Source organism: Pieris napi, chromosome 5, assembly GCF_905475465.1.
Source record: "Pieris napi chromosome 5, ilPieNapi1.2, whole genome shotgun sequence".
In the NCBI taxonomy this organism is placed as follows: Eukaryota; Metazoa; Arthropoda; class Insecta; order Lepidoptera; family Pieridae; genus Pieris; species Pieris napi.
Genome location: NC_062238.1, coordinates 12068110 through 12086205, shown reverse-complemented (window position 1 = coordinate 12086205; position 18096 = coordinate 12068110). Strand labels below are relative to the sequence as shown.

The 18096-nt window shown below is 33.7% G+C and overlaps 1 protein-coding gene across 1 annotated transcript; it reads right to left on the bottom strand.

Annotated features, from left to right (window-relative positions):
- Window positions 1–1267: 1267 nt before the first annotated feature.
- Window positions 1268–14361, bottom strand: LOC125049885 (23 kDa integral membrane protein-like). Its single transcript, XM_047649396.1, has 5 exons — window positions 14208–14361; window positions 6254–6439; window positions 4231–4413; window positions 2565–2801; window positions 1268–1651 (listed from the first exon to the last, which is right to left on the bottom strand). The coding sequence occupies exons 1-5, from the start codon at window positions 14268–14270 to the stop codon at window positions 1577–1579; spliced, it is 744 nt and encodes a 247-aa protein (XP_047505352.1). The 5' UTR covers window positions 14271–14361; the 3' UTR covers window positions 1268–1576.
- Between the last annotated feature and the right edge of the window lie 3735 nt (window positions 14362–18096).

The window sequence follows — 18096 nt, the reverse complement described above, 5'->3', positions numbered from 1 at the left end:
GAGAGCATTTCGTAAAGCTGAAAATACTACGCTTTTCGCGCGTTAAAAGACGGAATAGTTTTAAAAACACACATACCACTTATTAATACAACTAAAGTCTCTATTCATCGCAGTGGAAACACAATTTGACAAAAAGAGACGAAAGATTAGAATAGTGAAAATATTGATTTAGTCGATTTTTAAAACTGTACACTACTTTCAAATAATTGATTGATTTCAGCCTCAGTACTGTGTACTTCAATAGATATAGTAATCGTCGTTATATATACAGTGTAAACTCTTTATAACGAATTTCAAGAGACCATTTTATTCGTTTAGAGGTTTCGTTATAGGGAGAGAAGAAATCATGTATTGTTATTGGGTTAAACCAAACAAATTTAAGTCATTTCTACGTTATAGAAAGTTTCGTTACAACGAATGTCCTTATAAAGAGTTTACACTACAGTGTAACTATATTAAAATACATTCGCATATAGTTACAGTGCCACATACTTTTCTGTGTCGGCGGCTGAAATTGGTACTACCGCCATTTTGAAATGTCATTGTTTATTTTCTGTAATTTCCTGGTGCGCACAATAAATAATTTTACTATCTACCAACATCTAAAAAAATCCCTCAACTATCAACTAAAATATATTTATTTTTATTCCTTGCATTAATTACAATTACAAAGTTTTATTTATCGATCGGTGCCGATTGCTAGGTATCTTAAAAGATATTATATTAATAGTACAGGTAACAAAACCTATCATATCAGTTATTCCTTTTGTGTCACATTTTTAAGCCTAGAAGTGTATTTTCTAGATACTAGTATACATTGTTTTATTAAGACATTTCAATAAATTATTAAGTTAGCCTGCATGACTTCAAATTATTACAATACTAATATCTATGACAGCGCCGCTCTTACCGGTCATGAAAAATATGTGGCACTATATTTCTAAATCCGTAGCGCGGATTTTACAACCTTGGGCTGTTTAAAAAATCGGTTGTCTGTAAAGTCGATTTACTGACGATAGTTGAACGTGACAACGTCACGAATCGTTCACTCAAGTAGGAGAGAGACAGATGTCGAACGCTGAAGAGCGCGGAGTCCGATTGTGCCTCTCTGTCGCTCTCGCTTGCACTTCAAGCCTTAAATGGAACGCCTCAGATCTAGGTAACGCCTCAGAGCGAGGTAACGCCGCATGAGTCATGTTTTTTCGTGCGTGCAGCCGGCTCCATCGATTTATAAGACGTTGTCACGTCAAAATTTTATATGGGAAGAAAATTTGTATTGGAGTTACAGAGTTCGCTGTTTTTTAATTCAAAATACGACGCGTTTCTTGTCGGATTCAACATTTTTGACATAAATCAGTACCAACTTATATTATACGTAAATTAAACCCTATTTAAATAAAGATTCTGAATAAATTAGAAATAAGTCTTTTAGCGCGCGACATTCACACAACAACGGCTCGTATCGCAAAACATTTCTCAAGACAACTTTATGCAAAAGGCCCGTATTTAATTATTCCCGTTTAACAATACGATATAATTTAAGTATAGTGCATCAAAAAGCTATCGTGTTTAGTAATTAGGCCGTTTCCTGACTTTTCCCGTCATTCTTGATCGAGTGAGCGAGCCATAATGCCAACACTATGCCAACCACCTGAAAATATTTTCAAAAATTAAATGGGAACTATTAATATTTTTCTGCAATGAAATCAAAAAAAAAAAACACAAAATATGTTGCTAAGCCTCGAAGAAGACAACCAATTGGAGTATTTTTTAATATTTTTTTTGAACTTAAAAATGGCAGCTTGCCAAAAATTTTTAGAAGCAACCTTTTAAGTCTGGGCCACTAATTTCTGTATGTTTCTTTAGTCTTCTGAGCCTGACACACGCCAACTTTTTGGTCTAAATATCCCGGTTTCTTCACATGCGCAGTGGCCTCAGCCTGCGACTCCCATCCCTGAGGTCGTAGATTGTCCCCCGGCTGTGCACCTTTTGAGTTTCTATGTGCGCATTTAACATTCGCTCGATCAGTGAATGAAATATCGTGAAGAAACTGGTTTGCCTTAGATCCGAAAAGTCGACGGCGTGTGTCAGGCACAGGAGGCTGATCACTTGCCAGTTTTTTTCATATTTATTTAGTAAAATGCTCATTAATCTAATATATAAAATTCTCGTGTTACAATGTTCGCTCCTCCGAAACGGCTCGACCGATTCTTATGCATATTCAGTAAATCTGAGAATCGGCTACTATTCGTCTTTCAAACCCCTAAGCGATAAGGGGTGTCCCCAAAATTTTTATTTTTATTTTTTAGACAATTTTTTTATGATACAGTATACAAAATACATACAATCTCGAATTTCCACCCCTCTACGATCAACCTCTATTTTAATTATAGTAGATATTTACGTAGTTATTTTTATTGACCTAAAAAAAATTTCCTAGAAATAATATACGTATACATGGCAAAACAACGTTTTCCGGGTCAGCTAGTAGTGTATAATAGTATAAATTTAAAAAATAAAATAAAGCTTCTGGTGATAATTACTGTTTTTCACAAATCCCTTACCTCCAAGAAACAAAACAGTATCCCACAGACAATGACGGATAATCCCGCGCTATGCACAGTGCTCAGTACTTTATCCTCACACCCCTCTTGATAATATTTACTGAGTGAGATGCAATCGGATCGTTTGATCTCCACAGCTCTGTCGGAGTCATCGGGAGGGCAACAGCTGTACGAGGGGTTCAGTCGAGGCTCCGAGGCTACGTAGTTATCGGGACCGGTGACACCACAGCATTCCAGCTGTCAGAGTAAAAAGAACGAGTTAAGTTATGCACCTGCTATTTTGGGATTGAACGTTGATAGTTTGAAATAACATATGAAATTAAATGTATATAGTGATGTGCCTTAGATGATTTAAATATAAAAAATCTTTTATTTATTAGCTTAACTTACAATTGTATCCAATAAAATCTACGTCAGTTTTGGTTATAATAGGTTCACATAATATAATTATCCAATGAATATATACTTTTGTATTTTTATTGTAAAAACTATTTTAATAGAGTACGTATGGAGTTTCTTGCCCATTAGGCCAGTCATTATAGACATTCGAAATCGAAAATTTGATAATAATTCCAAAAGTTTTCAAACTTCGGTCAAGTGAATGGTACATTGGGACGACAATAAATCTCATTTTGCAACCTTGTCCGCAGTCCGGAACATTGTTAAAATTGCAATTAAATTAATTTTTGCTGTATGGTCGTGAAAAAAATTCCAAAAGTTCTGCAAATTTGGGGAAGTTTTCGATATAATATTTCATATCACGTATAAAATTTGCAACCAACCTAAGTGTACGGAACATTTTTTGTTATTTATTTTATTTTCGATATATCTGTCAAATTTGCAGAACTTTTGGAACGTTTTCCTTCAGTTTAATAAAGAAAAACATTAATTTTTAATAACAAAAAATGTTCCGTACACTTAGGTTGGTTGCAAATTTTATACGTGATATGAAATATTATATCGAAAACTTCCCCAAGTTTGCAGAACTTTTGGAATTTTTTTCACGACCAAAACTTATTTTTAACAATGTTCCGGACCGCAGAGCAGGTTGCAAAATTTTATAGTTTGTTTTAATACCACTCCCGACCTTACATCAAAATTTGAAAACTTTTGGAATTATTATGAATTAATTGTCTTGACTGACTGGTCTACATTCTTATCCATATGAAACTACCTTTTGGAAGTGGGCATTATAAATATTTTTAACTTGTAATTTTGACTTTCAAAAGTGCTTTTAGCCCCTATAAAAGGCCTATTTACCTAATTTAATTAAAAGATTTGAATTAGACTTAAAGTAACAATTCAGTTTCTAGGAATGTAAATTATGTCAATACATTACTGATGACCACATTTCTGAACTATCAGTTTTTGCTAGTTCAGCGTTGCAACCCCAGCTCCCAACTGTTATGTTAGTAAGAAGCTCTTGTACTGAACTATTAAAAACACTTAGCTTCGTACAAATGTTTAATTTATTTGAACAACTTAGCTAGTGTTTCTTAATAATTACAATTAATATTAACACAACTTTAGAAGAGTGTAAATATTTCGACGGTTAAAAAAGTTACGTTCTAACAGAATTTCATCAAAATAGGTTGGCAGCAGAAAGTGTATATGAATACTATTTTAAAACGCATGTCAAGTGGAAATATGAATAAAAGTAACGTACATTGTTCTGAATTTTGTCCCAAAAATCCCTGTAAACTGAGTCTTCCTCTCTAGTGGACTTGTTTTTGATGAACGAGGCTCGCAGCTGCGTCTTCATGGTACCTTCGATTTGAGGTCGTAGTGCCGCCGCCGCTATACCCACAGATAGCTCCAGTAAGATGATCAGAATTAAAAAGCCCACGAACTGAAAAATAATTATTGCTAGATTATTGTAGAGTTTTTTAAACTTTAGTATGTTAAATAATAAGCGATACATCAAGAAGAATAAGAGGTCTGACTGTGGCTATATAAGAGAAAAACCTATTTTGAACATCATAAAAAAATATATAGGTACCACCACTATGTGGAACCAGCTGCCCTCTGAGTATTTCGGAAGCAATTCGACTTAGGGTCCTTCAAAAAAAGAGCGTACCAATTCTAAAAACGCCGGCAACGCTCTTGGGAGTTCTCTGGCAATATATCTATGGGCGGCGGAATCACTAAACATCAGGTGAGCCTTATGCCCGTTTGCCCCTAGTTATATTTATCCACCATTGTCTCTAAATGTGCTTTTTAACTTTGATGTTCAGACTGGCCCTGAAGGCGCCTAAGTTTACTTGATTGGTTTGATAAAATAATAATAAATAATATTAGGCAAACAATTCCAGATTTTCTCCAGGTATGTTAGGTGGCCTCATTGATTACACGATTCTACAAAAAAAAACATTTTGTACTTATGGTCATTTTATAATTATTTGGTTAACAATGCACAAAAACTAAAAACAAACCTCTTTTTGGTACATATAAAGTTTGCTTCTGTTAGAGTAATATTTGAAACGGCAGATTTTTGAAAATACCATTTGATCAGACCGATCGACTTAAAACCAACTTTTTCATGTGAAATATTATTTTCGTCTCATTACGACCTAAAGTAAGAAAAAGATACGTCACGCGTTCATTCATCGAATGAAACACGTTACATTAATCATGAAAAATGGACGCAGGGTTCTTTAAGTATGAAACCCGTATGACAAAAACGTAATGAATTTTGATATACACGAGTCATAGCCCGTCTCAGTCTTAGTCCTGACTCATAATATTACCCTGACTGTCCCTAGATCCAGCTGTAAATTGACAATTTAGTAGATTTTACTAATCTTTATTCTTTCAGTAAGAAATTACTTTATACACTTAAGATTCCTAAGAACGCCTACTTTTATAAATGGATCTGCAACACGTTGACCAGGTCATTGTAACAAAATTACACCCATATATATCTAGGTCATGGGATTTATAGAGTAGTGACACGGCATAGTGGGCGAGTCCAACAACGTGAAGAATTTATCATTTTTATTTACGATATCGGCCATAAATGATGTAAGCTAGTATGCTTTTAGCTATAAGTAGAAACAATATCTTTGTAAACAAATCTACATGTATCATTTTTAGATGTCTGAGGGTGAGATCTATAGTGCGCACTTGGACTTTGCTCAGACTTTACTTACGAAAAACACTAAGGTTAAACTATGATTTAGTATATTTATAGACATTTTAGCGGTGAGATTAAGCTAAGCTCAAGCTAAGACAGAAATTGATGTTTCATTTCATGCAATACCTTCTTTATTATCCTTTAAAAAAGTAAGGAATGGTTATAGTTAAGTCTGAACAAAGTCTAAGTGCGCTCTATAGATCTCACCCTAAGTCTCAGGAATTAGTACTGGAATTTAATATAAAATATGCTTAGAACTTTTAATATAATTAGAACGAAATAATACAACATATTTGTTCATAATTCGTAAGTAAGAAGTATATGTTAATTTAAATGAATAAGAATAAAAAATAGACAGTGACTGGACTAGCGAAAAGTGGAATCGGCTCCCGGTGGAATCGGCTCTTTAAAAGAGAGCTTACTTCTCTCTCAAAAAACGGCATCTCACGCACAACACCAACAAGCCATGGCTCTTTGTTTATCCTTTTGAAACGAGTAGTAACGAATTAAAACTAACAGATAAGTACCTCACGGAAATCTTAAAATAAATACTTACAATATATAACAACTTCGGGCTCTCCTTCCAAGCACCGAAGCAGCCAAAAGCGGCAACGATAATGATGAGGACCCCCACAGCAATGAGAACAGCATCAGTCTCGTGGCCCGTTGTCTCCATGCCAGCGAACCCCTTCAGCATTCCCATGTCCACACATGCCACCGTTATTATGATAACACCAAGTATCTAGAACAGAGATTGGCAGGATTTTATTGGCATAGTAGAGAGCTCTTGAAACTATAAATGATGACAAAATTTTTATTGATATTTAGGAGATCTGTAAATATCTCTTAAATTCTGTAAAAACTATCGTAATCAGTAATTTTACTGGTTCCCACGTACTTGTTTGGTCTTATTTATAATAATTGCATAATGTAAATTATAATATAATGATAAGGGGATCGCCCTTTGTCTACAACCACACTTTTCTTTTGGATTCATCTTTTGCAAGTAGCACAATTTTTTTCAGCTTCGTTAAGCTCGGACGTATGGTGAATCTATTAAAAATTCCATGGGCTTTATAACAACATCAGATGAGCTTTCTCTCCGTTTTTTATATAAACACGTATTGTCATTTAAAAAACTTTTCTATGCTTTCCACAAATACAATTGTTGTTTCAGAAATCAAACTCTCAGAGTCTTACGCCGCGTGTTTGAACCCCAATACCACTAAAGTACACAGTATTATAGAAAATAAATTCCATTTACGACGAATTTTTACTGGGATTTCTAAAGAAACCAAAAATCAATAACCCACACCTGTTATGTGTCAACAGAACAATAGATACATAAACAAACACCACTCGTAGTTGTGATAGACAGTCATTATTATGGCACCATAATCAAAATATTTGTGTGAATAACAAACTACGGGGGGTAAGAATTAAGAATGTTAACGAATGTAATGATGGCGCGTTACGTTCAGCGGGCCATAGACGGACCGCATGTTGCAGTCAAGACCGACTGCAACATGCGGTTTGCTCAGGGACTGCTCGAGCTGTCCGTGTATTGCGAATATGAATTTAGTATGGAAACTGCAGATCGCCGTGCGGCGACCGCATGTTCCAGTCGGTCTTGACTGCAACATGCGGTCCGTCTATGGCCCGCTTTAGTCCAATCACAAATATGCAAACTTTATGATCTGGTACACTATGTTTTATATTCCAACAACCAGAACGGAAGTGCGAGGTACTGAAACCTTAAACGACGCAGATAATTTCGCAGGTAGCTAGATGCTTGCAATAATCATATGTATTTGTAATCTATCCAAAGCAGGCACTATGTGTAAACGTTTATTTATTTTAAAATTCCATTAGCGTTATGACATAACATCAGGTAATACAATCAAACAATACCTTTTAATAAACTCTTCTATTCTGTCTACAAATACGATTGTTGTTTCAGAAATCAAACTCACAACCGCAGAGCATTGAACTCACAACCACGAAAACATTACACAGAAAACACAAAATATATTCGAATTACAACGTACTCTTTACTGTAATTTTTGAAGGAAGGAACAAAAATTGGAGATAAAGATGTTTGTACAATAATCAGTTGTTTTGCTATTAATCACAGTATTTTGTAATCTATCTAAAGCGGGTGTTACATGTGACCATTTTTTATGTACACAATAAAAAAATCAGTGGCGCTACAAACTTTTTAGGTCTGGACCTCAAATTTCTGTATCTGCTTCATGATCATTTGTTAATCTAATAGGCAAGTAGATGATCAGCCTCCTATGCCTGACACGCCGTCGACGTTTTCGGTCTTAGGCAAGCCGGTTTCCTCACGATGTTTTCCTTCACCGTTATAGCGAATGTTTAATGAACATTGAAAGAATGCCTATTGGTGCATAGCTGGGGATCGAACCTACCACCTTAGAGATGAGAGTCGCACGCTGAAGTTACTAGGCCAATACTGAAAATATTATTGGATAGTGTGGCACTAATTATAGACACAGACATAACATTTATAACTAACGAAACGCACACACACACAAAATAATAATAATCAAAAAGAAAAATAACTAAAAAAATATGAAAAAAAAGGAATAAGCATGTAATGTGTGTGTGTGTGTCGTGGTTGTAACTGGCCCAGGCTCAGCATTATGCCGTGGAGCAGACGTGTTCCACAACGCTGGTCATTCTGCCAGAGACCACAACAATTAGTTTGCGCATCAGACGCAAAAAAATAATAATAATACATAGTAGAAAAAAATAATTAATCATGATTCCTTTTGATATTAGAATCTATTTTTGTTTATCAACTACGGAATTGGTAATTAAAACTGTGATTTAAATCAGTTTTATGTTTGACGGATAATTAAAAAAGCATTAGTCCACACATGTGTAATATAGGCCAGTCCAAACGCTGGTACACGAATTGGGTCATTATGACGCCATTTTGGTCACTTCGTGTTTATGCGTACTGGTTATTTTATGTTTGTATATTATTTTACTAGTATGTGAATGCGAATGAAGTATTTTTTTATCATTTCCAATATCAAATAGTTTGAATAAAAAGAATTATTTGTTTGTGTAGTAAATACAGTCAAAATCTGTTATAACGACATCGAAGGGACTACTCATATTTGGTCGTAACAGCCGATGACGTTGTTATTAAGTACCTAAAACAATAGAATTCAGCCGGGACCTTTGATTTTGGTCAATATAAACGGTATGTTGTTCTAAACGATGTCGTCGTAAACGGTTTTGACTGTATGTGTATATCAGCGAAGATGAGACACGAGATAAAGAAATTGCAGGTATTTTTTAATAAAACTAACTTAAAGTAAATTTAAATTATAATTAAGAGCAATGTTGGTCTAATGGCTTCAGCGAGCGACTCTCATCTTTGAGGTCGTAGGTTAGATTTCGGAACCAATGGATTTTCTTTCTATGTACCTACTCGGATGGTGAAGGAAAACATCGTGAGGAAACCGGCTTCCCTTAGACCCAAAAAGTTGACGGCGTGTGTCAGCCGTCAGGCAAATGAGGCTGATCACCTAATTGCCTATTAGATTGACAAATGATCATGAAATAGACAGAGAAATCTAAGTTTTAGGTAACCTAAAAAGGTTGTATCGCCACAGATTTTTTTTTTAATGAAAAAATTTTTTAGTCCACGAATAAAGCCTATTTATATAAACATAATTATTTAATGTCTCCAAACAAAAATCATTAGTGAAAGGAAATAGATTTACTTCGTGGATCCAGGGTTTAAAATAAAACTAAAAACATTTAAACAATTTCCTATAAACCTATGCAGTCAATCAACAAAGCCCGAGGTTAAAAGCCTGATGAATATTAAACACTGTCTCTCATTTCCTTTTTAGCACATAGCCGTGTAAATTAAACGCTTTGTCACTTTCGAAAGACTTGTTTTTATTAGCTAATCCACCTACGACCAATGCCTTTGTACATTGAACGTCAACGGCCTTATAAACGTGAACGTTGGTTAATTATCACCATGGAGACCTTTACTTATATGGAGACCATAGAAACAAATGCAGAAATTAAATCCATGTTTAAAATAGTCTTACAATATAGGCGTAGTTATCAATGTTTATTCAATTAACGATATTCAAGAATCTTTATTTCTGTTACAACTTTAAAAAAAAATACACATATCCATACAAATACACATTTTTACATCTATAGTGAATAATAAATACAATAATACACACACAAATGTATAATCTATTGTCTTAAAGCACGCCAAGTGTCTCGTAGGTAAGTAAAATTAAGTTTCGAAGTGGAAAAGATCGTACTGACTCAAACTCAAACCCAAAATACTTTATTCATATTGTAGGTAACTAGGTACACGTATGAACGTCAACAGGATTCTACTCGTAAATTTACATTAACTACCAGTTCGCAAGTCAACTGGCAAGAAACTCTCCGCCACTTTTTTTAATCGCCAAGTTTTAAGTCAAACAAATTGTTAGAACTGGAGCAAATCAATCCCAAGGATTAGGATCATTTAAATAATCTGATTAATAAACTGGTTGCATATTTACAAAAAATACAAATGTAACATTAGTAGATTATTTTCATTACCAGGACTTCAATTAGGCAATAAACTTTAATTCGTAATACACAGGTCTAGGCAATCTAGGTACAACACGAATAAAGATTGTTATCGCCGTGGAGTAGTGTTTATGCTAGTCTAGCCCGACCTTGTGAAGGCTTTATTCATCGCTATGAGCAATGCGCTTCCGGTAAGCATTTAAACTAAGGATATGCATTTCACACATAATAATACAATTTTATAAAATAACTGGCTGACTCGGCGAACTTCACCTAACAGCTACATAGCTGAACTTAATTTATAATTTTATGAATACAAAATAAACATTAAGTTCACTATCACCGAATTGCAATATACTCAATGTTACAAAGTGATTTGTATATTTAAGTAGCTTAACATATTTACAAAATACATTTCTGAACGCACAATATTTGAGAACCAATATATCAGTTTTTCTGACGTTATTCGACATTTTAAAAATACTTTATTTAAATACGTTCTTTGGTAACGACGCAATGAACAATAAATCTGGCCTCCTGGCCATTAGCCTCTTGTTATATAAAAAAACTCAATTCTGAATTAGAGTACTTACTACCGCTGCAACCTATCATGGAGTTTTACATTGCATGTAAATTGATTATTTATAGTTAGTATCCAATGGGATTCAAACGCACGCTCTTATAGTTCAGAATCCTACTTTCAACTACTACTAGAATGTACTTAGATAAATAAAAATGCTTTAATATTCATACAAAACTTTGAAGTCTAAATGAATATGAAGTGTTCTTTGAAAACGAAATTCTCTTTAACAAAATTACTTTATTGTTGTTTCTTACATAACGTTAGTTGTATTGAAACTATTAAAAAAAAAAATATTTCCTTGACTGTGGCCGTGTAGCTACAAAGTATCAAGATGAGAATGAAACAAGGGACTGAGTAAATTGCTTAATTGACACAATTTGTGCAAAGTGGTGATGAGACGAGTGACATCATCTTTTGCTTGTATTAATGATTAAGGAATTATTGTAAACTTTTTGAAGACAGCAAATATATGTAAGGAAAACATATTTTCCTATACAAACTCTTTTTATATTTTATTTTTCTTCTTTGCCGTCTGATCGACGATGTTTAATTTGTCACCATAATAGATGTAAGATGATTTAATTTTTTAATTTTATTATTTTATAAAACCTAGAATATAGGCTATAAATGTTGATTCTTTTGTATTCACAGAGAAACGCAGTTGCGCCTTATGTATTCCCAGTACTCGTATAAGCGATTGATACCATTATATATATATTAAGTAATCCTTTAAATGGTGCCACATTTCTACAGCTGTCTTTTTTTAGACATTCATTGGGCGTGTTTGGCCGAAGTAAGTACTTACTAAATTTAGTAAGTCACTTACTATGCTTACAAAATTTTCGGCCGGGACACAAAATAAGTGCTAACGCAGTAAGTATGGCTTAATATACGACGCCATTTTGCTTATTGTTGATGTAAACAAAACGGACAGGAACAGACCTGTCATTGTTCAGATACACATGCATTCAATATAATGATTTTAGACGTAAGTCTGTCCTGGCCGAAAAGCGCTACAGTCAGCTTGTAAGACTTTAATTTTTTTATGCTTACTGGCTTACTAAGTTTAGTAAGTACTTACTTCGGCCAAACACGCCCATTTTCGAGTCAAGGGATTAAGTACAGCTTCCGCATGTCAAAAACGTTTAAGATCTTCTTACGCATGACATGCCGGTTCCTATATACTGATTTGTGTTCAAACCAGTATTGATTGCATGGTAATAAACATCTGTAGTTTATCAATAAAGGAGTGATATTCATTATATTTCATCATTATTATAGAAAGTATGGCTGAAAAACTATTCCGTTTTAGACTTCAGTATTGTTTGATTTATAAAAAGAAAATATTTTCATTCACGTAAAACGCGACACATTTCTCATATGAAAAATATATTTTCATACAAATGCCATAGTTAATGCTCGAATACCGGAAGGCAGTACAATATTTAAATGAAAGTGGCAATCAGGTCATCGATTTCCCATTAACTAATGACCTTTTGAGGAAATAGAAAAACAGAACAGTAATGGATTGACAATCATTTTGACGTTTATGAATTAGAACTTTGATTTCAAGACAAAGGAAGTATACATTTTCATTTCACCAGCGTTAAATCGGTCGTAAAAGCCTTCGAAAAATGGTGTGATCGATCCCCGGCTGTGCACCAATGGATTTCTATGTGCGCATTTAAAATTCGCTCGAACGGTGAAGGAAAACATCGTGAGGAATACGGCTTGCTTTTGACCTAAAATGTCGGCGTGTGTCAGAAACAGGAGGCTGATCACCTACTTGACTAGATAATGAAACAGATACAGAAATCTGAGGCCCAGACCTAAAAGTAGCTTGTAGCACCACTGATTTTTTTTAAACAAACTAAATGTAAGCGAATCAAACGTTCCTTTTATTTACCATTAAAATGTTACTCGCATACTATGAGAAAAATTTCGTTATAAAATCGTATAACTATAGGTCGGTTTTAAAGAAAGACTCTTTAGTATCCTCCTCACATAATTAATACTAATTCTCATTGATAAAGGCATTTTTAATACAATATCCGGATGTTACATAACCAATAGCATCAAACCTAATACATTATTATTCTAAAAGCATTTCTTAGGCCCGAGGCCCTTAGTGGAACTCACGCAGTTATAACAATGGATACAATTTGGAAAATTATTAAAGAGTTGACGTATGCAGTTAAGCTGTATAAACTTTACACGATTCTAAGCGCTAAATTGCATATATGTAGTAATAAAAATAATTATGAAATTTCTACCTTAGCCAACTTGATGTTGAGTTAAAAGTCAGTTTATACTGTAAAGTAGAAGGAGAATTACAGTAGAAGCGTGTGAAGTAGATTTTGAGTTGAATATTATACAATATTTTTTCCCGCTTAAGTCGTGTTAAGGGCTTCAATATTAAATAGTTACTAGCTGATCCGGCAAACGTCATTTTGCCATGTATATCATTTATAATAAAAAAATAGGGTTGATCGTAGAGGAGTGAAAATTAGGGGTTGTATGTATTTTTTAATGCTGTATCATAAAAAAATAAAAAATTAATAATTTATCTAAAAATTAAAAAAAAATATTTAGGGGTTAACCTTACCCTTAACATTTAGGGGGGTGAAAAATAGATGTTGTCCGATTCTCAAACATACCCATATCCCCAATAAGCACACAAAATTTCATGAGAATCGGTCAAGCCGTTTCGGAGGAGTTTAACTACAAACACCGCGACACGAGAATTTTATATATAAGTTTTATATATTAGATATACGTGTTCGTTTAAGAAACATTGACTAACTTTATCTATTACAGATTTACAGACCAGACCTAACCCATAAAGCAACTTTGTAAGCAATCGTGATAGCAAAGTAATTATTATTATGTCATAACAATGACGTTATTTCTGGGAAACCATGATTCACATATAATGTCATACTATATTGGAATTATTTCTATGATGGAATATTCTATCAAAAATCTTTATTATATATGTTAATCAAGGAAAAATCATTGATTTTGTCAAAATTATTTTTACACAAATAAAATCATTAAACAGTTTTAATATATTTTTAGTGTACTCTGAGTTTGACTTTGTATTTGTGTTTGACACAATACGCGATAACGCACTAGGTCAAAAATAAACGCACTACAAATCCAATATACATTTACGAAAATAAACTGCCTGAATCCTCATTTAGATCGTGCGATTGTCAACGATATACGAAATCTTATTTAAATAATAATTAATCCCAATGATTCAGTGAGCGCGTGGAAAAAACTCTTACAATAAGTTTAACAATCACTAGAGAATAAATAATAGAATAGAAAAACTTACCATAAATATCGCATTAAAAACAACTAGTAAATATTTTATACAATTCATCCCGCAGCCCTCCATTTTGATACTTTTTTAATGTCACTTAAAAAGCGCGCCAATGTCGGACGCGTTCGTGCGCTCTAGCGTCCACCAAACTTATGGAAGTGGTCTATGGCGGTCTATGGCTTAATTACAATCTGTGGTTGCGTGGTGTTAGGGTGAACACGCAAGACCCCTTATACATAACGACCTCTAGATGTTAAATAAAGTCTGATAGAGATCTTACTAATTATTATTACGTTTAGTTAATGTTTAAAGATACATATATTAACTGTAAGTTTAGTTTAAAAAGAAGTTTTATAACATATTTATGAGTATACATGAGTATTAGGTACAATTACGGGGTTGAAATGAAGCATATTAATTCTCCTCTTTTCGTTATGAAAAAAAAACCAGTGACGCTACAACCCTTGGGGTCTTGCCCTCAAATTTCTGTATGTGTTTTTTATCATTTGTTGTTACTAATAGTTAGTAGGTGATCAGCCTTCTGTGCCTGACAGACGCCGTTGACTTTTTGTATCTAAGACGCGGGTTTTCTCACAATTTCTGCCTTCACCCTACGAGTAGTAAGTGAAAATTAATAAAGAAAATTTGGAATTTGAACCCACGACCTCGGTGAAGCATGCTGAAACTATTAAGCTTTCACTGCTCCTTCGTATCATATAAGCGGAATTAATATATATTTTCTAGATGTTTCTGACAGAAATACGGCGAATCTCTATAGCAACCAGAATCAAACATCCAAACGGAGTCGTTGACTCTGAGGTCAAAAATAAGCAAGAAATAATTTTCTTATCACTCATCTAGGGTCACTGACATTTTTAGGGTTCTCCATTGATATTTGGCTGATATCCAAAAATGCATTTACGATGTACTTAAAATTAAAAAGTCTTATGTGTATTACATGAAAAATCCAGATTAAACCCTCCATGGACATTATACATAGTTAAATGCTGGAACAGCTTTCTCCACCGGTGCTGACTGCAAAACTATAAGTACCCTAAAAAACCTAATTTGTTTGAAGCACTTTGGATAAGCTTTGGTTGCATTAAAATTATGAATTATTTTATTTAAATTCACATCCCATTACTTAGTGCCAGTAGATTTTTTTAAATAAATTTTCTCTGCACAAAGACAATTAACTTTAAGATCTAGCCTAACTTAAGACTAATAAGTAATTTAATATGTAGTAACCTAATTTACTTTTTACTATAAAAAGAATTTTTCCTATACTCTATTCACAGTCTCTATTAAGGGGAAGACTCTGTGTTCACAGACTGTAGACTATAAATAGACTTAAGTCTATTTTTTTTTTATTATTATTTAAACGTTTGCCCTAAATCAGTTCTTTTGCGCTTCTCCTCAAATAGATAAAAGAGATCATTCGAAACTGAAAATTATTGAGAGAACTGAAATAAATACTATTATTTTCAATTTAATATATTTCGATATATAATCCGAATTATCAGCTAAGGAACCCGATATATGAATGTAATGCGATATTTTCTATAATAAAAAGGAAATTTCTAATTCACTGGGCGGAGTTCAAGTTTAGGACCTAAACCTTAGGTAGCCTTGGAACTAGAAAATACTAATTACAATATTACTTTATTACACTGATAAGTCGATTAAATAATACTTTAATTAATTTATTATTATCATTATTAACAGTCTGGTGCGAAGGTAGTAACTGATGTCGACATGACGTGTATGTATTTAGACTCGACGTATGACGCCGTATATATTATAGCAAATTGTATGTTATATGTATATATAAACTCTATTAGTAAATTGTTTAATATAACCGTAATGTGACACAAAAAGCTTAATTAGCTTAATCCCCTTATAATACTTACTAATAACAAATAAATCATAAGTCCATATGATTATTTTTGTGTTATATAAGCTAAGGTATATTTATTTATACTTAGATACATTAAAAATAAATAACATAAAAAGCATAAGGGATGCAATGGGCGGCCTTATCGCTAACAAATTATCTCTTCCAGACAACCAGAGTAAGAAAAAAAATAAAATAAAGGTATATTCAATAATAAAGTACTAGGCCAACACTGTTGGTTGGCTTCAGCGTGTGACTTGAGGTTGTAGGTTCGATCCCCGGCTGTGCACCAATGAACTTTCTATGTGCGCATTTATCATTCGCTCGAACGGTGAAGGAAAACATCATGAGGAAACCCAAAACATCGAAAGCGCAGCGTGTGTCAGGCACAGGAGGCTGATCACCTACTTGCCTATTAGACTGACAAATGATCATGAAACAGATACAAAAACCTGAGGCCCAGACCTAAATAGGTTGTAGCGTTACTGATTTATTTTTATTCAATAATTAAATTAAAGTCACAGTTTTTTTTCCGCGACTGCATATTGCAATGACCCATGTAAGGAGAATCCAGCCTTACCTCTACTACGGCGAGTGTAGGACTAGGACCTACTACTACACCTAGGGCTTACTAGAGTTAGGGCTCCCCCGCACTCGCCTCACCAAAGGTATAGCTCGATTGCGCATCGTGGCGTAAAAACAGTCCATGCCTGTACCACCGAACTATCGTTTTTAAGTACGTCAAAAATTTGCTCCACTACTCTCTCTAGTATAGTAACTCATGCCAGGTCGACGTGGTCAGCATAGTCATAGCAGCCTTGCGATTCTGTAACTCACTTTTCAAACTCACACAGCAGTTTGAGTAGGAGGGAGCTTGTATATTGTTTACCAGAATGCCAAATCGTAAAATGACTGCTTCACGACTGATTTGAGCGCGACCGCCACTATGACAACCGCTGTGTGAGTTCGAAAAGTGAGTTACAGAATCGCAAGGCTGAAGTGGAGACATAAAAGCAATTCGTCTTACACCCGAATCCCGATCTCTTCCAGCGAACCATAATCAAAGAAAACAGTAAAATAAGAATTATTGTGAAGTATGTACAGTAAGAGTACAAAAATTAATTGATAATACAAAATATCCTATCAAAACAGAGATAAAAGAAAATGGTACATGATTGGACAAAACATTGTCCAATCATGTACTATTTTCCTTTAAATTATATTAAATTTAGATTATAAAAATTACGACAGCAATACCGATATTCACAAAGAAGTCTTTAGTTTTATAATAATAGAATGAATATATGTATTAATTTATATTATTATTATGACATCATCACCCTAAAAATCATTGGCAAAGTACCGAGAATTGGTTGTAAAGGTTCCTTTAATTGCAAATTTTCGCGGCCTTGGTGTAAGGGTGGTCACTATTGTGCGTAGTGTTGTGTACCTGTTGCCATGGCAACGAGATTGAACAACTGTATAGGACAACGAACAAAGACTAGTTATGTTTTACATACATACTAAATATATTAAAAGGAATTTTAAAATACTGTAATATGTATATAACATACCCATTACCTTAGGACATATAATACTATTGATTTATATCAGAAAATATATCGAAAGAACCACAAAACGCCATTTCAATATGATTTTCATATTTTAAATTGTTTTTATCCTATGTAAGACATGATGTAATATCTGACGTATTTTATTAGCGGATTTTCAGAACCATTGAAAATGTCAGTCATCTCGGGAAACTTCAAAACAAGGATATTAAAAACAATAGAATACGTGTTAAAACATAATTATCACATACGTAAAGGCGACATCACACAGATTCAACTTAAAATAAAGTATTCGATATAAATAAGAAAATAATTCCTTATATTGATTTACGCACACATTTTACGGATACGAACGCGAATTTATTACACTACTTATAACAAACCATTTTTAATGCTTTAGTGTTAATTGTTACATATAATATATTACCCAGCGTAC